At 36.6% G+C, this 22,194-nt stretch overlaps 1 protein-coding gene across 3 annotated transcripts in view; it reads right to left on the minus strand.

Moving 5' to 3' along the window:
* The window catches only part of LOC125683231 (uncharacterized), a 71,815-nt gene that overhangs the window by 28,844 nt on the left and 20,777 nt on the right, over positions 1-22,194 (minus strand). For 2 of the 3 annotated variants that reach the window (XM_056142108.1, XM_056142109.1), the window contains 6 exons: positions 19,739-19,763; positions 15,410-15,573; positions 4,703-4,726; positions 1,550-1,618; positions 855-881; positions 646-702 (listed from right to left, as the gene is read on the minus strand). In XM_056142108.1, the coding sequence (XP_055998083.1) occupies positions 646-702; positions 855-881; positions 1,550-1,618; positions 4,703-4,726; positions 15,410-15,573; positions 19,739-19,763 (366 nt within the window). The remainder of the gene's footprint in view (positions 1-645; positions 703-854; positions 882-1,549; positions 1,619-4,702; positions 4,727-15,409; positions 15,574-19,738; positions 19,764-22,194) is intronic. The other variant, XM_056142110.1, reaches the window with a different exon arrangement.

Here is a 22,194-nt window from a genome sequence, read left to right on the forward strand (position 1 = left end):
ACCACCACCCCACCTCCAAGAAAACGACCCAAACAAATGAAAAGCAAAAAAGATATAATGATAATAGATTGGGAAAATATTGGACTTGAACTCGGAATGTATGCTTTAAGAGTAAGATTACCGAGCACCTAAACCACTAGGCCACCCAAACATGTAAGTTTAAAGGTTTCATGTTTGACAGGCTGCTAAGTATCAAGGTAGATTTTGAGAACAATCATTTCATATTTTAGCCATTTTCAACAAGAGGACCACCTTCAACCAGATTTTCTCAAATGAATTTGTATACAGACATACTCAAGTAAAACAAGTTCAGTGTTTCATTTCTGGTTTAGGATGGGCTCTTGCAATAGTTTGCATTTTTAAGGCCAATTACGTTACATCTACTATATACTCTACATAATCACGGTGATGTTTATGCTTATCAAATAAAGATACTATCAACATATAGATACCTTTATTGAGTAATTTGGGTAAACACAAATATAACCTGACATTGTATAGCAGAATATTTGTAAAAAAGTGATATTCAAAAAAAAAAAATTATGTAGGCGAAATTGCATACGCTTTACTTCTTTAATTCGTTTGAATATATGGATTTTAAAAACAGATAAAAATACTTATTTGTTTTACTCTTTCATATTGTACCTGTTTGTCGGCTATTCCCGTCAGCCCCTTGATTAAGTGGTGCGTTTTCTAAATTACCTGTAATATTGAGTAAGCCATGGAATAAATGAACACTGAACATTGTCACGAATTATTTACTGTTGTGAAGAACAAAATAGTAATATGAATTCGTTCGAATATTGCAACAAGAAGTTCTAATCAAGTGTGAAATGGAATACACATCTACTTACATTCATTCCTTGATACGGAATGGAAACCTGTGAGGAAAAATGCTTTCAAAAAGGCATGGACATGATTTGAAATGAATATGTTCAATTTCTATGTTCCACAATTTTACTGTTTACAATGCTTAACTAAGGTATTTCTAATGGTCAGCAGACTTTGTTAGAACACTCACAATTCTTTGTTATATAAACAAGTTCGTGTCATGATTTTCTTTACATATGGATTGCTTAATAGAAATTACCATGTTTAAAAAATGAGACGTGACAAACACTAGAAACTGTATAATTATGTTCAAAATAGACTTGTAGATTAACAAATCTATGTAAACATGACAGGGACCTTGTTTACATAACAAAGAATTGTGAGCTCTGTATTTTTTTGTAACTCGATAACTGACATTAGAAATACTCTTGTTAAACATTGTAAACATTAGAAATGGAAAAATGAATTTTGAACTTTTTCGGCTCAAATCGTATCCATGGCCCTTTAATACATTGTCAAGAAATACATTTGTAAGACATATCTATGATTAATTTATTTTAGACGTAAGGAAGAGTTTTGTCATATCAAAAGAGTAAAATTTTCTAAAGTTTAAACTCTATATTTCTAACAAAACGCCACGTGATTGTTTTCACAATGGACGCCCTGTCATAACACTATGACTGTAGCAGGTTGAATGTAAGTAAATATTTATAGCTACAAGAGAGCATTCTCCTGGGCATCCTCGAATCGTTCTTTTTTCTTTTGCTGTTGTCGGTCGTACGATCATCTGCAAGACAAAACAAACAACGAAATAAAATATAGTGCAAAGGATCCTAAATACTGAACTAAGGCATCTTCAAATGCGATTCCGCGCTTTTTGTTCAAAGATCAAAGATCATGTTAGTGTGATTATTTCTAGTGTAATTCTACCTTCAAGTATATCTGCATGACGGTCAAATTTGACAACCCTTGCTCCAGAAAAAAACACATTGACCCCCCATATTGTCATTTTGCATTTTTATTAATTCTTAATATGTATAAGAAATAGTTTGCACGAAAACGTTCTTGATATTTCTTAAACGTACGATGAGAAATAACTCGTCAAATAGAACATTTTGATATAAATAAATCTTAATCTAAAATCAATTTAAACAAGGAACATTGTTGCAAGCATGAGAGTTTGAACCAATTAATTAGATTGAGTTTGAACTAACGCGCTTCATGAGAGTATGCTGGCATAACGCATCACAGTTCATGTACTCGTGCATTTTCAAATACGAAAGAATCAAATTAGGTAACAAAAGAAAAGACTTAGTGGAGAGAACAATTTTTCGGAAAAAGGCACATTGTCATATCAAGTTTTTTTAGTCATATTCTGTCGTACAAATTTCTCATATTTTCATTTCGAATATATGATCCACCATGTTGAAAAGACCTTCAAAGTTAGTCTATAGAACATTTACCCATTTAAGCACCGATGTTGACATGAATTTTGGCTTTCAAGTCCTTCAAGCTTGTTTTTAAGTCCATATCCGAAAGACCCACGGTTCTCACTTCTAAATGCAAAGTACATGTAGCAAGACATTTAACCTGGAATCATAATATACACTCTGAACTGATAAAAAATCTTAATGTATGTCATGGTGCATCTATCTATCCGACATATGAACTTATGTATTTCTCTGAGAGGAAGATTGTGACAAAATGGTGATATATATATATATACCTGATCAGGATATGGGGCTCACGGCGGGTGTGACCGGTCAACAGGGGATGCTTACTCCTCCTAGGCACCTGATCCCACCTCTGGTGTGTCCAGGGGTCCGTGTTTGCCCAACTATCTAATTTGTATTGCTTGTAGGAGTTATGAGATTGATCACTGTTCGTTATCTTCACCTTGCATATATATATATATATATATATATATATATATATATAACCCAACAACACCCTAATTTCTTAAAGCTGACATGAATTAATAAATACGTACACCTTTCTCATCTTATCCGCCATATTTCTTTCAGGTAGCCTACTTTACTCTACCCGTATATACCCCAAATGTGATTGTCACACCTGAGTGATTTTTCTAGTTGGACTCGACCAGTGCACATCTCCGATAGTAATATATAGGGAATGAGAAACAAATAAAATAACATTTTAAAATATTATGCTTTGCTCAAAATTACAAAATATTGATTGTATACTAATGCAACATTCTGGAAGTTTAGATAAGTTAAACAAAAATGCAAAAAAAAAAAAAAAAAGGTTTTCTTGCAAACTTGTAAGTGAATGCAAGTACTTGCATTTTCTAATAAAATAAATGCGGATAAATCATTTGCCAATTACATACTGATAGAATGGAATAGGCAAAGAGCATAGAATATATTATTTATATCAATTCTTGCAAAATAAAGGTGCATGCCATATGCATAATATGCAATGCACAAGGTATAATCGCCAAAAAAAAAGTATGAAATACGGGCGTCTTTCAACAGGTATCGGATATGTGCACTTACCGAAAATATTAGATTCTCTTTATTCTGATAAATCCACGAAACAAAATGATAAATTCCATTTGTATCTCGTTAGAACTTTACAACACGTTGTCATTCCATTATACAGACTGCGACACACTTCACCCCTTCCAAACAGGGTGTCTTCAATCAGGGGAGATGTCAGAGTCGAAAATTTTTCCTGTATTGAATGCTTGTCTGGTCAAGGTTTTGCAGTTTATAGAAATCGGGAATCTAATATCTGGTTAGATATATTGCGTGCACAATTCAAAATTTCTCGATGATCATATACAAACTTGGATATACAAATAAGGGAATAATGATCGAAAATATACATCTGTGTGCAAATGCGTGTATTACATTTGCAATCCATAATAAACGGTTCATTACACAAAGACACATATGAAAGGAAATTTATAAACGAAAATATAGTTTTGTTGTCTCTTTTGGAACCACATAATTATTTACGGTCTCTGTATGTCCATATTCATTGAGAGAGAGAGAGAGAGAGAGAGAGAGAGAGAGAGAGAGAGCGACCGTCCTACTTCGATTTATAATATACCATTTCACAGAAGGAAAGAAAATTGATCACTTATATAAATGTAAGCTTTCAAGCATTAAAAATTTCCAGCTATTTAAAAATTTGTGATTGACAATATATTGGAAACTTACAGGAGTTGATGCTTATAATTGAATTCATTACAAATTTTAAAAAAAATATATTAGTTTGAACTGTGCATGTAGAAAATACTGACTTTGTATGTTAGAATAACGGGAAAAAAGAAAATTGTCAAAAAAAGTGGGGAAAGCAGACCAGTCTTCCTGCCCACCCCAACCCCCTGTTTTCGTGCCTGAAACAACATATCAATTCGTGTTGAAAGAAAGGTGCATATCTACATTTCATTAAATTCCAAAGGAGCTCGAATTTATGTGTTCCCCTATTAATTATTTTGTATGCAAGATTCGTTCCCGAATTTAGAATCATGCTTTCAGTCAGAGCAGAAATGAATTCATGTTGAAGTACATCTAGTTTGAATGCAAATGTTGGGTTCCTTCTTTTAATTTCATCAGACTCATTAGAAACCCCTCTCCCAAACTATGCAGCTTTGTTTCTATTGATATCTAAATCGGTATATGAATCAGGATATAAATTATATAATGTTTTTTCGTGATCATATAGATATTGATACTGATAATGAAAAAAGAAAATGTTTATACTCTTGCCTTTTGCATATCCTACTAATGCATTACAGTATATTGACATTGTATCATATCAAATAAAAGCTCAACACGAATTTTACTGATTTATGCATACTAAAATCTTATCGAATACATTTGAATTTGAAATTTCTACGTACAGCGGTATGGACATTGCGCCAGATCTACGAAATGAAAATATTTATGAATAAATTACACTCAAGCCTCAAAGTAATCATTATGGCATGTTACAGAAACGTTAAAGCACACAAATGCTATAGTCCTGCAATGCATGCATGCGATTTTTCTGAATGCAAGGTGAAGATAACGAACAGTAATCAATCTCATAACTCCTACAAGCAATACAAAGTAGATAGTTGGGCAAACACGTATTTATGTATTCATGTATTTATGTATTCATGAATGAAGTTCCTACGCTTGAAAATATCTTGGTCTTTATGCATTTTGTTTTGTGATTTTGGTTTACCATTCCTTACACTATGTAAATGAAGGAAAACTTGGTAAAGCGTGCGATTCTACATGCACCATACAATTAGTATACATGCATGTGTTGCAAAACAAAATGTACATGTAATAACCAGACATGTATCGTCATTTTTCAGGGGGGGGGGTACAACAGGGGGGAAAATGGAAAATTGGATTCTTCAAAATTTCTTGCCATTCAAAATAATAATTAAAAAATATGAACGAAAACAGCAATAAAATAAAACAAAACACCCAAACAAACCAAGATGTTTTGTCCGATGTTCAAAGTCCTAATGTGGGGTGAAGGGAGTCTTTTACTTTGACTACCTCAATAATTTCCCCCTACACTTCATTTTCGTCAATCGTTGGGGGTCGGATGGGGTGGTTAGAGTCCTCTACTATGAGTGCCTCATATCTTCATTTTCTTAATTGGTGGTGGTGTGTGTCTTCTACTATTATATCAGAACTTTCAAGCTGGGGTAAGTGGGGGAGGGGTTGTCACTCAATGTATCTTTTATTTGCATTACAAACTAACAAAAAATGAATATTGTTATTAAAGGTGGGTGACAGACACTCTTGTCATCTCCCCTTGATGTTTGATAACGACGCATAATATGATAAACTCGATTATTACATTTTGCATTAGTACAATTTGCGTCGAGTTCGACGCAGAATGTAATAACGCAAAATGGCATAGATATATAAGATCTATTGAGCGCCAAATTAGCATAAAATGAAGTAATTGAAAATAACATTATTTAAAAATATGTTTAATTTTTAATTAATGCGTGCTTTAAATGAATCAAATAAATCTGTATTATCAATTAATGAGAGCAATATTGAGTTACTAGTACTGTTCTCTTTTTATTGAATTAACGATATCATTTGTCTTAATAAGAGCACGGTTATTACAAAATCATCGGTTCTCTCTCTCTCTCTTGTCGTTATCTCTCTCGTTACCCCCCCCCCCTTCTCTCTCTCTCATCCCATACACTGGTACAGTGCTGTATATGCAATTTTATGTACCTAAATGATTTCCTGATTTATAAATCTGCAATATTCTGACCAGTAAATCATATGGTATAAGGATCCATGCACAATACAGAGTAAATATTATACTCTGATACTTCCCCTGATTGAAGATAGCTAATGGGCACGGGCTAAGTGTGTCGCAGTCTGCACAATGGACAATGTTTACCGTTGGAATGCAAATGGAGTTTATCGTTTTGTTTCATGGATTATGCAAATAAAGGGAGTTTTACTACTACTTAGAGTATTTTCGACAAGTGTACACGTACATATGTGGTCCTTTACAGATATTACGAGTAGGCCCAGGTAAATAGTCGTCCGCATTCGATGCGTTTTCATGGCGAGCATACATGCCATTTTTATAAGTACAGTAGTATTTATGTCTTTGCCTTTTACTTGAAGTAATTGTGAATGGTATAGATTGTATACTCTTTGTTTATTCCATGTTATCAATAGATAAAAGATGAAATATTTCTCCGCATTTTTGTATAGTTTTGAAATATTTACTGCAAATGTACGCACGTTCACGTAAAGAAAAGGCATTCTATATATATGTATCCAAATATATATATTTAGAATGATTTACTACTGTACGATATGTTTATTATAATTTTGAGCACTGCGTGGTGTTCCAAAACGTGATTTCATTTCTTCTTGATGTCCTATAAATTTGTATCGGAGATGTTCGTGTTACCTGTCGAAGCTACCCGCACAGGTAAATCGAAGCCATTGATGTGAAGTGAAGCGTAGCAAAGCTCGTCCCAGGCCTTATATACCATGCGAACCCCGATACATATAACAATAGAAATTCCAACTAATATGGCGGATTAGCAGAGAAATATGGCGGACATATAGAATTATACTATATTTATTAATTCATGTCAGCTTTAAAGTGTCGGATCTGAGAAGATACAAGGCCAGTAAAGAAATTTATAAAAGCACTGAAAAGGCCACGACACTGTTGGTTATTTAAAACTCAAATTTTCGAAGCAACCCGCGTCTTTATCAAGAGACATATATTACATAAACAAATAAAACACACCACGAAAAACGACAAGTATCGATGAACTACATTGGTAACAAGAACAAGAGGCCCAGGGGCCTTATAGGTCACCTGAGTATCATGTAACAACCTTCCAATGTTTGAATTAGGTTTGTGTTTAAATATAAGAATTTTACTTTTGGATGGAAGAAACATTGAATAGCTATGTGGTCAGCTCCGCTTTTGCACCAGAACCCCTGACCCAGGGGCCCATAAATTTCAGTTTTGAAAGAAGCATCCTTGATCATCATTATCATACTATTAGTTTGTCTACTTAATACCCAGCAGCAGAGGAGAAGATTTTCAAAGAAATAAAATGCATTTTCACTATATGATCAATAGGGCCCCACCCTAATACCAGAACCCCTGACCCAGGGGCCATTAATTTCACAATTTTGAAAGAGGCATCCTTGCTCATCATAACCATGCTATTGGTTTGTCTACTTAATACCCAAGGACAGAGAAGAAGATTTTCAAAGAAATAATGCATTTTCACTATATGCCTTATAGAGCCCCACCCTATCACTAGAACCCCTGATCCAGGGGCCATGAATTTCACAATTTTTAACAAGAGGTACTGTGAGCAATGCTCACTAAGAATACCCCCTGCTTACCCCAATCTCCCAAAGGGTGTTGGTAATAGGTATAAACTACCTCTTTTCTGAGTGTTGCTACTTCGATGTCCAGTGCACATGACCTTTGACCTTTTGACCCCAAAATCGATAGGGAACATCTTCATCCCATGGGTAGTCCATATGTATGATATGGTGACTGTAGGTGGAAAGGATAACGCTTTAGAGCCCGGAAACCATATTGCTACTTCAATGTCCAGTGCGCTTGACCTTTGATCTTTTGACCCCAAAATTGATAGGGAACATCTTCATCCTATGGGTAGTCCATATGTATGATATGGTGACTGTAGGTGGAAAGGATAACACTTTAGAGCCCGGAAACCATATTGCTACTTCGATGTCCAGTGTGCTTGACCTTTGACCTTTTGACTCCAAAATTGATAGGGAACATCTTCATCCCATGGGTAGTCTATATATATGATATGATGACGGTAGGTGGAAAGGATAATGCTTTAGAGCCCGGAAACCATTGCGTCTACAGACGGACGGACGGACAGACGGACAACCCGATTCCAGTATACCCCCCACAACTTGTTGCAGGGGGTATAAAGAGGCATCCTTGCTCATCATTACCATGCTATTAGTTTGTCTACTTAATACCCAGAGACAGAGAAGATTTTCAAAGAATTTCTACATTTTCACTATATGACCAATAGAGCCCAATCCTAACACAAGAACCCCTGCCCCAGGGGCCATGAATTTCACAATTTTGGTAGAGGGTTCAATGCTCATTATAATTATGCCCACAGTTTGGTTACTTGATGTCCAGGAGTAAAGAAGAAGATTTTTTAAAATTACACTCATTTTGATGGTTTTGCCCCACCCCTCAGGCCCCAGGGGGGGGGGGGGCAGGGACCACGAATTTCACAATTTTTGTTCCCCTCTACCCACAGATGCTATATGCCAAAATTGGTTGAAATTGGTTCGGGGGTTTTAGAGAAGAAGCTGAAAATGTTCAAATGTTAACGCACGACGCACGACGAACGACGAACGACGACGGACAAAAACAGATAGCAATAAGTCACCTGAATGAATTCAGGTGACCTAATAATACACTGTTGTACTGGGTGATAAAAATGGTGGTTTTGTTGTAAAAGCGTGTTTACTGACGTCAGATGGTGTAGAGAGTTTGTACCATGGTCGGGTCGGGATGAATATAGAATTATTCTTGAAATTACAGAAATCAGATACATTTAGAGGGAAAACTTCCAAAACAATGTGATTATGAAACAAAATAGTGGGAAGATAATGATATGGAGTGATTAAGTTCAAAACAATAGTTGGTAGTCCGTACCATTGATGCTTCGGATATGGTAAATATGGCAACGAAATACAATATGATTGCCAGAAGAACACGATTAAACAACAAAGTCAATCAAAAGACACAGATCCCGCATTAAAATCAACAACCCAAGAGGTGAATGGGAGAGAAGTTTAAGGAAAAAGATACTGTGTTATCTTTTTCAAGCTGAAATATTTATCAAGGTCAGACAAATTAAAGCCGCATTCTAGAAATTCTAATATCGCAACATAAAGATCTATGCGAATTCGAACTTATGTTAATTTGGAATAATGTTTTAACATTGTTTAGAGGTCTCAAGATGATATATAAATGATATACTAGTCTTCAAGGTCAATACCTTTTTTTTTTTATTGTCACCCCCCTTTTTAAAAAAAAAAGAGAATAAAAGCCGCAGTGTTGAGACTAGAATATGAGAGAGAGAGAGAGAGAGAGAGAGAGAGAGAGAGAGAGAGAGAGAGAGAGAGAGAGAGAGAGAGAGAGAGAGAAAGAGAGGGGGGTAGGTATATAAATTCATAATTGTAGTGATTTCTATTGATGTTCTAACATAATAAGGAGGTATTGACTGTCATACAATAATAGCAATTTTGGGAATCGACGTTATGGCTAAATTAAGGAACTCAAGGACAGGGCCTTGAAACGAGGGAAACGAATTGTATGTATTTAATCATACAAACAAAGATATCTTATCGGATGAATTTTGGCGATTAGGCTATGGGTACTGATTTAAACTGAGGATTTATCCTGGATTCATGCACGTGAAATCATTCAAATTATTCATTTCACCTGGACGGAATGATTTCAAACGATGAATCCAGGATTTTTCTGTGCTCTTTCTCTCTGCATCGGTCCATATTGGTTTATGACCTTCAATTCGACTTTTAGATATATCGATGACGTTTTGTCTATTAACAATGATAGCTTTCATTCATATGTCGATTTCATATATACCTGTGAGCTCGAAATAAAGGACACCACAGAGTCGTCCACTTTTGCTTCATACTTAGATATTTTATTGAAAGTAGACATTAACGGCAAACTCACAACTCAACTGTATGACAAACGGAATGATTTCAGCTTCTCCATCGTCAACTTCCCATATTTGTGTAGCAATATTCCATTATCACCTGCATATGGTGTTTATATATCTCAACTGATTCGATATGCAAGAGCTTGTTCTGGGTATAGTCAGTTTTTAAATCGAGGTAAGCTACTGACAAACAAGTTGATGGTACAGCGATTTCAACAGTCTCGATTGAAGTCAGCATTTCGCAAATTCTATGGTCGTTATAACGATCTAGTTCGTCAATACAACCTTGCATTGGGTCAAATGCTGTGTGACGTGTTTCATACCGATTGTTAAGTCGTTCTTGGCACATTGATTTTGACTGCGGATAACTCCGTTTACCTGATCAGGATATAGGGCTCACGGCGGGTGTGACCGGTCAACAGGGGATGCTTACTCCTCCTAGGCACCTGATCCCACATCTGGTGTGTCCAGGGGTCCGTGTTTGCCCAACTATCTATTTGTATTGCTTATAGGAGTTATGAGATTGATCACTGTTCGTTATCTTCACCTTGCATCAATAACAACCACTTGCATATCTTGCCAAGTGTGACTTTCTTTGTTGAAGTAGTCCCCTACGGGTTCGGTCACGCGTTTGGTTTTGATGATGGATCGGTGGTTGTTGGTCCTAAGTCTGATGATTGTAGTTTCTCCAACATATTGTTGTCCACATTGTTTACAATTGATGAGGTATATGCAGTTGTTGGTTTTACAGGAGAGTTGACCCAATATTTTGTACGTTTTGCCTGTAGTGAAGCTTTTTGAACGTTTCTGAATCATGGCTAAATTTGCAAAGCAAACAGAGCTCGTCAGAGGAAGTTGAAAAACCTCCATTGGGTAGGGGGTGTCTAATCTGGCCCTTACCACCAAATCCTTGATATTTCTGGATCGTCTGAAGAACACCATTGGTAGCTCCCCAAATTATCTTGCCAATCTAGGGTTATCCAAGAGATTAGGGAAGTTATCCTTTAGGATTTTGTTTAGGTCCTTCAATGTACTTAAACGCAATAACTTCATGTTCAATGGGGAACATCACCTCCAAGTAAGTGGCACGGCCATGGGAACTAAAATGGCACCTTCTGATGCTAACATATTTATGGGTAGACTAGAAAAACAACTTTTGCTACAAGTACCCACTAAACCCCTAAGCTGGCTTAGGTTCATCGATGACATAGAAATCAAATGGGTCGAAGGAAAGGAAAGTCTGGACAAATTTGTGTCCTTTGTCAATTCATTTCACCATAGTATTAAGTTCACAGTGGATATTTCAGATACCACCAATACATTTCTTGATACAAAATACACTCTTAGAAATGGTGAAATTGAATTTGATCTCCATACGAAACCGACCGACGCCCATTTGTATCTAATGCCATCCAGTTGTCACCCTCATCACATTTTCAAGGGTGTACCGAAAGGCCTAGCAATTCGTGCCAGACGAATGTGTTCCAATGAGGAATCCTTTGAACGACAGGGTTAACAACTAAAGTCTCACTTATGCAAACGAGGTTACAAGCCGCTATCTGTCACTAATGCCATTGATGAGGTTAAAACAATTGACAGGTCTTCGCTGTTGCAGTATAGGGATAAAACGAAACACTGTAGAGTACCTCTGGTCACCACTTACCACCCTACATTGAAGGACCTAAATTGTTACCAATGTAGTTTATTGATACTTGTCGTTTTTCGTGGTGTGTGCTACTTGTTTATGTAATATATGTCTCTTGATAAAGACGCGGGTTGCGTCGAAAATTTGAGTTTTAAATAACCAACAGTGTCGTGGCCTTTTCAGTGCTTATATATATATATATATATATATATATATATATATATATATATATATGAAAGGTGAAGATAACGAACAGTGATCAATCTCATAACTCCTACAAGCAATACAAAATAGATAGTTGGGCAAACACGGACCCCTGGACACACCAGAGGTGGAATCAGGTGTCTAGGAGGAGTAAGCATCCCCTGTTGACCGGTCACACCCGCCGTGAGCCCTATATCCTGATCAGATAAACGGAGTTATCCGCAGTCAAAATCAGTGTGCCAAGAACGGCTTAACAATCGGTATGAAACACGTCAGACAGCATTTGACCCAATGCGAGGTTGTATTGACGAACTATATCGTTATAACGACCTTAGAATGCTGACTTCAATCGAGACTGTTGAAATCCCTGTACCATCAACTTGTTTGTCATATATATATATATATATATATATATATATAAGAGACAAAGTCCAGAAAACCATTTGACCTAATTTTAGCCCCAATGTAGGTCATTGTGCACCAAATGAGTTGGAATTTTTAAAATATAGTCTGATTATGTATTTCTCTGAGGGGGAGGTTATGACAAAATTTCAGGGCAATACCTGTATCCATAGCGGCAAAAATGGAAACTGCCTGACCTATTTCTACCCCTAAATTAGATCATGGTCCAACAATTCAGCTGAAATGCTAACAGAAATTGTATTCCTCTGAAAGGAAGCTGTTGACTAAATTTCAGGACAATATATGTACCTATGATAAAAAAGATCTGGAAAACTGTTTGACCTATATTTAGCCCTAATGTAGGTCACAAATGGACAAGCCAATGCAGCTAAAATGCAAACTGAACTTCTATTCCTGCGAGAGGAAGCTTATGATTAAATTGCAGGGCAATACATGTATCCGCAGTGAAAAGAGTTCGGAAAACTGTTTGACCTACTTATAGACTTAAAGTAGCTCTAGTTGCACCAGTTCGGCTGAAATGCAAACCAACTTTTACGCGTCTTCAGGACGAAATTGTGATCAAATTTCAAAGCCGTACATGCATTCGTTATGGAAACGTCCGGAATACATGATCTCGAGCGGGCGGAGAGCCAGTCAGTCAGACAGACACACGGACAGCGCCATAACATAATACGTCTCGTCTAACGACGGGTGTATAAAAAATGAGACTTATTCCTTAAATATAAAACAAAATGATATTCGTGTGAAACAAACATGTGCTATTTTTCTCTTATGGCCTATGCTTTTTATGGATCAGGGACCTTCACTTCTACAGCCGAGCGTTTGGTAAAGGACAATAACTACTTTTGCTAAACGCTACAGGTCTAACGGAACATCGAGATCGAAATTAGACCCAGAAGGCATGCTTATGACGGTATCTTATGACTAAGATATATCTACGTAGTACGTATCTTAGTCTTAAGAAAGACCAAGGAGGTATCCTAGTCTTTGTCTTCAGTTAAGACGTCGATTGACTTATCCTAATATTGTAAATCACTGACACAAAAGTTGGAAGTAGCCGCTCTAATGATATATAATTACATAATGAAACCTCTTTGAAAACAATGTCCAACAAAGAAAAATTCCATTTGAAATTCCTAAGACGAGAGTTACGATGTCCATAAGAGACATTCGTTTTACATGCCAAGGAATATCTTATGGTTGTCTTAAAATATGTCCGACGACATTTCCCGAAATGCATCGTAAGGAAGTTTCATAGCTATGCCTACTGGTCTCCCAGTTTCGGAGTGATTGTCCTAACTAATAGTTTATCGTATTTCACCATAAACCTGGTGATGTCTGTATCAAAAGTGAAGATAACGATCAGTGATCAATCTCATAACACCTATAAGCAATACAAACCTATAGTTGGGCAAACACAGATACCTGGACACACTAGAGGTGGGATCAGGTGCCTAGGAGGGGTAAGTATCCCCTATCAACCGGTCACACCCGCTGCGAGCCCTATATCTTTATCAAGTAAACGGAGCTATCCGTAGTCAAAATCAGTGTGCCAAGAACGATCTAACAATCGTTATGAAACACGTCAGACATCATTTGACCCAATGGTAGGTTGTATTGCCAAACTAGATCGTTTTAACGACCATAGAATTTGCGAAATGCTGACTTTAATGTGTATTGAATCATTTGAGAGATATAAACACCAAATACAGGAGATAATGTATATGTACTAGCTGATTTTTATATTTGAATTTGTGTGCCAATTTATGTTATATGTGTTTTACGTCATTGTTTAGTTTTGTGTGTATGCACGAGTTCGTCATGAAATATACGTGCGTGTTCCAGTCTCGCTACCCATTTTACTGAACTTTTGTTTTGTAACTACTTATTTTATTATTCTTTTTCAAAGTTAGATGTAGTATAATCACTTTATGATTTCCACTTCTCACCCGTCTGTGGTATTTTTATCTCTCAACTGATTCAATACATGAGAGCATGTTCTGTGTATGATAAATTGTCTAATCGACACAGGCTGTTAACAAAAGAAAAATTGAAGTTTAAAGTAAGCATTTTGCAAATACAACTTGCTATTAAGTTGAATATTTTGTGATGCGTTTCATACCACTTGTCACGCCGTTTTATGCATATTTCTACACATACTGATTTTGACTACGGATTATTCCGTTTACTTGATCAAATAGAGGGCTCACAGCGGGTATAATTGGCCAGCAGGATATGATTACTCCTAGACATCTGATTCCACCTCTGGGGTTTCGTGTTTCCCCTACTGTAAATTTTGTATTATTCCTAGGATTTATGAGATGGATCACTGAATATTATCTTCACCTTTCTTTCATTATTACATATTATGTGGTCATGTAATGTTTTGTCCATATCAATTCATTGTTTATTGTTTATAATTATTGTTTTTGTTGTTGTTTATTTACAATAAATCATATGAACTTCAAAATATAGATTATGTAAATCGTTAACTTAACACGAATTGTTTGCAGTTGACGTACACTATGAGTGGAAAAGATACGAATAAGATCAAACAAAACCATCGTAAAAATGTGAGTGTCGCAGGTTGTTCGGTTGAGACCTTTAACCTCGCGGCTCAATAAGGCATCCTCTGACAACGTGCTTTACTGTAGGAAGTGAAGTACATGTTGTATCTAGAATCTCGGAATTATTCAAAACATCAATGTTTTTACCATATCGAATCAGGGAATCTACTTTATTGAATCAAAGTATTTTTCAAATCATGTCAAGGTTTTACTATTGTAAATCAAAGTGTAAAGAAAGTTTTTTTGTTATATTCCAGTATAGTTTAGCACAACATATTTGATAGATTATAAATGAATGTCCCACCAAGTGTACAAGTATCACCCGACACATTCAGATTAGTATTTTGTGTTGAAAAGAACCCCACTAGACTCTTTTTAGATAAATAGCGCATAAACATACTTTTTTCTTTACAGAAAACAAGGAATAGTATGATTCAATGTATTGCCGATTGTGGTCTGTTAAATTCACTTAGAACATGAGTATATTCAGCATTTCAACATTAACTGTACCTTTATAACGTCTGCAAATGAGAACAACAAACACCACGGCGGCGATGACAACTAACAACACGGGTACAACCACAGCAGCCACATTGAACGAGGAACCACCTGGTGGTAAGGGACCTGGATCATCAGTTATATTGGTCACAGCAGCTGTCGAACTGGAATGTGGTCTGTGACAGAATTAAAAAAAAAAATACCGAAGTTTGTTTTTCTAAGCTGTCTAACTGAAACCGACAGAATTGTACGAGTATATAGAATATAAAGAGGACTCAAAGCTATACGCGTCAGCAAGAGAGCAAGACTATTTGTAGATCTAAATGAAAATCCAGACACAGAAGAAATGTAAAAATCAAATGCAGTATACTTTAAACGCCAATGCTGAACGTTTTACAACCGTTTCAGAAATTTTCAATAATAACGTTAATACGTCAGCTACACTTGAAGGGGAAGGCAACCCTAACCACAATGTTCCTTTATGAACAAAGTATTACTTACTGATATAGTAAATTACAGCCTTTAACAACAAACATCCCTGCTTAATGATTATAGAGGATATCTATATTGCGTGTTTTGATATTTTGTTTATCCAAGAAGTTGATATGATGTATTTATTCGCGAGGCTTGCCTATCGTTGCATATCAACGAGTTGGATACACCAAATATCAAAATACGCAATTATAGATGTTCGATTTATCTCATGCGTCTTCTTTTCACTTAATTTTGAGATGATCCCCAGTATGGTAGAAACAGCTGATTGAATTTGTTTTGAATCCGTGGCTCAGACGTCGCGCTTAATATGTCTTCCTTACGCGGGAAAAATAGTGCGCTTATAGTCCAATGATATACAGTACAAAAGGGCATTTTTATAAAAGAAACCATGGGTCAAAATTGTTTTAGAAGGGATTACAGTATAAAATCAATAATGGTTTTGCCATTCCAACAAAGTAACAACTATTGACCGAGTATTTATTTTTTGACGTAGGCCTGACCTTCTGATAAAAGTTTGATGTCGTCGTCGTTTTGAAATAAGCCTGTGTAACAACGATCAGTGAAAGTAATATTTTAATGCGGCTTTATTAAAATATTCAACAGTTTACAATGAAATTAAGTAGAAGTGTTTGTGCATTTGGATTTTATTTACGTAGTTTCTTTGGATCTGAGGGCGAGAGGAAATCCTGAGGCACATTAAATAGGCCTAGGATAGTAAGTAAAGCTGTTGAGATTTGTTACATTCAATATGCTCCAGAAAAAAGAGACTGTGCTTGTGAATATTTGGTACCGCAGCATGTCGAGGTACTTTCGATTAGGCTTGTCCAGTAGGCGGTCGATTCCTTGTCGATGATAACAGTGTGCACATATTTTTGTTTTCTGATCGTAATTTGAGTAGTTATTGACCGAGTTGGCATTTTTATGGCCGGTAGCTTGCATTATATGCCAGTGGGGGCAACATCATTTTAATTTTGCTATAAAAGAAATTCTAAATAGATACAGAATAACAAGTTTTACGCTTTATTGCATGCATGGATATGCATCAACACAGAAAATATGTCATCCAAGCGGGGACAGTGTCAAAAGTAGTTCGGACCGGAAGTGCTTTATCAAACGGGCGTGTGATAAAGCTAATGCTTTAGCTCACTTTCAATATACACCACATGTATGAGATAAAAATCACTATTATTCTATCATATATTCTAAATTACCAGCCGCTAAGAGAGCGGCCTTTGAAGTTTAATTTACGACGTCATACCGTCGGTTCCGGTTTATTTCATCAAAGAACAGCCTCAGAAAAATATCAACGCGCACATGCCTGCACTCATGGACCCCTACCCATCCCAAATGACGCTATAATAGTTTAAGAAGTTATATGGACTTTTGAAGTGTCTAGGTCATGCTCAGGAGATGTACGAAGCTGTGCTTATTTCAGCATAATCAATAAGTTGCCAGCTGAATTTAAAACAAAAACACTACGGCAAGTGATTAATGATGGTGGCAACATTACGCTTCCAAATCTACGGAAAGCTACCAACAAAGACGTCAAAATCCTTGAAACAAGTCATATTACAAACAACGGTGATTGCATCAGCAACGATTCTTACCGGTGCCTCAACGAAAAATCTCAACATTCGTAATTCATGTAACCAGAAAAGAAGAGAATCAAATACTCATAAGGAAGAGCCGGCCATACATTTATTTCTGCACAGATTCATTGTCCAGGCTATTGTAAGATATTTACGGACGTAAATGCAAGATTCCACATCTTAGAACAGAAGAAATAATGTTTCAAGTTATTGGGAAACAGCGCCTGAGATTGAAAATTCGGCAATAAATGCAAAAGGTGTCCGAAGAAACGCCACACAAGTATATACAGCATGAAAATAGCGAGTAACAAAAACGAGTTCATCAATACAGGAAGTGGCAACATCATAGAGACGAACAGGGAACCAAAAAGCACAGTACTGAACGTTGAACATCAACCAACGAGTGTTTTACTTAAAACGGTTATCGCCCCGGAGAGTTATCAAATTCAGACAACAGATGATTATATCGGTTTCTAAAGTCTCGATTGAAGTCAGCATTTCGCAAATTCTATGGTCGTTATCACGATTTAGTTCGTCAATACAATCTATCATTGGGTCAAATGCTGTCTGGCGTGTTTCATACCGATTGTTAAGCCGTTCTTGGCACACTGATTTTAACTGCGGATAACTCCGTCTACCTGATCAGGATATAGGGATCATGGCGGGTGTGACCGGTCGACAGGGGATGCTTACTCCTCCTAGGCACCTGATCCCACCTCTGGTGTGTCCAGGGGTCCGTGCTTGCCAAACCATCTATTTGTATTGCTTATAGGAGTTATGAGATTGATCACTGTTCGTTATCTTCACCTTTCATCGTACATGTATTTGACGAACTGCCACAGATATTATTCACAACAGGAAGACTGGCAAATGACTTGAGAATCACACGAAGAAAATCTGAAGTAATTAAATCTACCTTTTGAAAAACCAGAAGTGTCGAGAACCTAGATAGCACAGTCATCGATTTAATAACGGATTCCGGGGAAATTGAACGCTATAAATGTTCTGATAGTACCATCTATAGCAATCCCTTCAACCAATTACCACACCTCTGAAGTTAAAAAACTGTCATACCTTCAAGGACTCAAATTAACACACCCGGTCTCCATTCACATCGGAATTGTAATTTAGTTCTTAATTGGAGCAGATCAATATTGGAGAATTGTAGAGCACCAATTCATCTGAGGATGTGGACTAAGTACTGTGAAGTCGAAGATTGGATTTCTGTTTTCGGGACCAATTTCTCAATCGTCAAGTATAGACATTGTCAGTGATCACATATACAGCGTGATAGCTACATGTATACACACAGCAATAGAACAAGCACTGGAAGGGTTCTGGGATATAGAGAACATTTGAATTATGAACACAATAACCAAGAACGAACCAAGTGAGAAAGTCAAGGTGTAGCAACAGAAGTGCATTGAAGTTTGAGACGACAAATACAACGCTGAATTACTATAGAAACATGACCACTCTGAGCTACTGTCAAATTACGAAATTGCATTGAAAATACCTCATAGCCGGACTACGTCGCAACCCGAAACATTTGAAGAAATACGGTGAAATGAATGAGAAAAAGGAACGAAAAGGGTTCATAAAAAGAGTAGCATATGTTTGTAGTGCATTGTATTCCACATTAGTGTCAAGGATTTCAACACCACACCAATAATAATAGTGTATGACTGTAGTTGTCTCGAGTCACGTGACAAGATGAGCCGTAACGACTGTCTGGATTCGACATTTCCCATTCTGAATGATTTGACATAAATTCTTACAAGATTTCAATTACAAATTTGCTGTGATCCCCGACATTGAGAAAGCATTTCTACACGTTGGCTTACATGGAAATAACAGAGATGTAAGGAGATTCCTTCAGCGCAAGAATCCGAATAATCTCAACAGTTCAAAGGTGACTTACCGTTTAAAATCAGTGATATTTGGAGCTACTTGTTCTCCATTTATTTTGAACGCAACGATTTTGAAACATCTACAGAACAGGAGATATTCAAGTTCAGATATTTAAAGAGTAGAAACAAGACAGGCTGCCAGTGAACTCAATTTGAAATGTCATGGAAAATTATACATTGATTATAGAGCAACGTAGCGGGTTTACTTAAAACGCCGTGATTTTTATGACAATACGACTTTGTATAACCGTAGAAAACAAGGTTAAATAAGCATGAGAGTGCATATTTTGCTACCACCAGTTAAAAGTCAGTTTAGTGCAAAAATTGAAAACAAAAAATGAACTTACTGTTGGTTTGTATAGCATCTCGAATCTAAAAATAAATGCATATACGTCATTGAAATACATTTACCATATCATCCTTAGTTAGTTTATGTCTAAGGAAATTTTGCTGATATATCATAACTAGTAAGCGAACGTATATAAAACAATCAATTAATGCTCTTAATGTTATCGTAATAATTCAGTTGAGAAGTGGTTTGACTATCGGGTTGGTTCGTTGCATACTGTTTAACGAATTTGTCACTCATATGGAGACTGCCTGTGAAGGGTTGCAAAAGTTAGGCCTATGCTCGACGCTTACGGCCTTTGAGCAGGGAGGGATCTTTATCGTGTCACACCTGCTGTGACACGGGACCTCAGTTTTTGTGGTCTCATCCGAAGGATGGGTATTTGACTATTATGTGTAATCATTCAAGTTAAGCTTCAAATCTTTAGTCAATTAAAAATCTTTAAACTAATTTGCACTGAAAAGCATATTATCTAAAGTCATTCAACAGTCCATGCTGGAAAAAATCTGGTGTGTCCAGGGGTCCTTGTTTGCCCAACTATCTATTTTGTATTGCTTATAGGAGTTATGAGATTGATCTTTCATATCAATCATGACATATACAATGACATCATCAAAGTATACAATAATTAACACATTGAAATGGTTATATTCGGGTGAAACTCTAACTGAAAACTTTATCCAAATTTCTTCTTCAACAATAAATAGAAATGTCTGATGTAGTGGTGTACACGATTTCGCAGGTAGCATATGAATGTAGGATTAGTAAGCGCCAATATATTCTCGATAATTGTTTTCCGTGCTCATTTTCAGGTAAGGATATATGAAACAGAAATCTCAAAATTCAAACATCTTTTTATGCGTTTTAAGTGATAGTCGATAATGTATGTTATAGGTAATCTCATTTTAGAGAAGAGTTTCCTAAATATGATCATCAGCATCCTGAATACTGGGGACTACTGTATATATTTTTCGATCCTGAATGCTTTGTTTGCTTTCAGACAACAAATAAAACAAGTGGCCCATGGGCCACATCGCTCACCTGAGTCACCTTGGCCCATATCTGAAGACTTTCCATATATATTTGCATGTAAAACCTTAGTCCCTATTATGGCCCAAACTACCCTTTGCAAACTTGAATCTACACTATGTCAGAAAGCTTTCATGTAAATGTCAACTTCTTTGGCCCAATGGTTCTTGAGAAGAAGATTTTTAAAGCTTTTTCCTATATTTGTATGTAAAACTTTGACCCCTCCACTTGTGGCCCCATCCTACCCCCCGGGGGCCATGATTTGAACAAACTTGAATCTGCACTATGTCAGAAAGTTTTCTGGTAAATATCAGCTTTTCTGACTCAGTGGTTATTGAGAAAAAGATTTTAACTATATATTTGTATGTAAAACTTTGATCCCCCTTGTGGCCCCACCCTACCCCCGGGGGCCATGATTTGAACAAACTTGAATCTGCACTATGTCAGAAAGTTTTCATGTAAAAATCAACTTTTCTGGTTCAGTAGTTCTTGAGAAGAAGATTTTTCCTATATATTTGTATGTAAAATTTTGATCCCCTATTGTGGCCCCATCTAAACCCCGGAGCCCATGATTTGAACAAACTTAAATCTGCATTAAGTCAGGAAGCTTTCACATAAATCTCAGCTTTTCTGGCTTAGTGGTGCTTGAGAAGAAGATTTTTAAAGTTTTTCCCTATATATTTGTCTGTAAAACTTTGATCCCCCCTTCTGGCCCCATCCTAACCCCGGGGGCCATGATTTGAACAAACTTGAATCTGCACTATGTCAGAAAGTTTTCACGTAAAAATCAGCTTTTCTGGCTCAGTGGTTCTTGAGAAGAAGATTTTTCCTATATATTTGTATGTAAAACTTTGATCCCCTATTGTGGCCCCATCCAACCCCCGAGGCCCATGATTTGAACAAACTTGAATCTGCATTATGTCAGGAAGCTTTCATGTATATCTCAGCTTTTCTGGCTTAGTGGTTCTTGAGAAGAAGATTTTTAAAGTTTTTCCCTATATATTTGTATGTAAAACTTTGATCCCCCCTTGTGACCCCATCCTACCCCCGGGGGCTATGATTTGAACAAACCTGAATCTGCACTATGTCAGAAAGTTTTCATGTAAAAATCAGTTTTTCTGGCTCAGTGATTCTTGAGAAGAGATTTTTAAAGGTTTTTCCTATATATTTGTACGTAAAACTTTGATCCCCTATTGTGTCCCCATCCAACCCCCGGGGGCCATGATTTGAACAAACTTGAATCTGCATTATGTCAGGAAGTTTTCATGTAAAAATCAGCTTTTCTGGCTTAGTGGTTCTTGAGAAGAAGATTTTTAAAGTTTTTCCCTATATATTTGTGTGTAAAACTTTGATCCCCCCTTGGGGCCCCATCCTGTCCCCGGGGGCTATGAGTTGAACAAACTTGAATCTGCACTATGTCAGAAA

Source organism: Ostrea edulis, chromosome 6, assembly GCF_947568905.1.
Source record: "Ostrea edulis chromosome 6, xbOstEdul1.1, whole genome shotgun sequence".
Taxonomy (NCBI): Eukaryota; Metazoa; Mollusca; class Bivalvia; order Ostreida; family Ostreidae; genus Ostrea; species Ostrea edulis.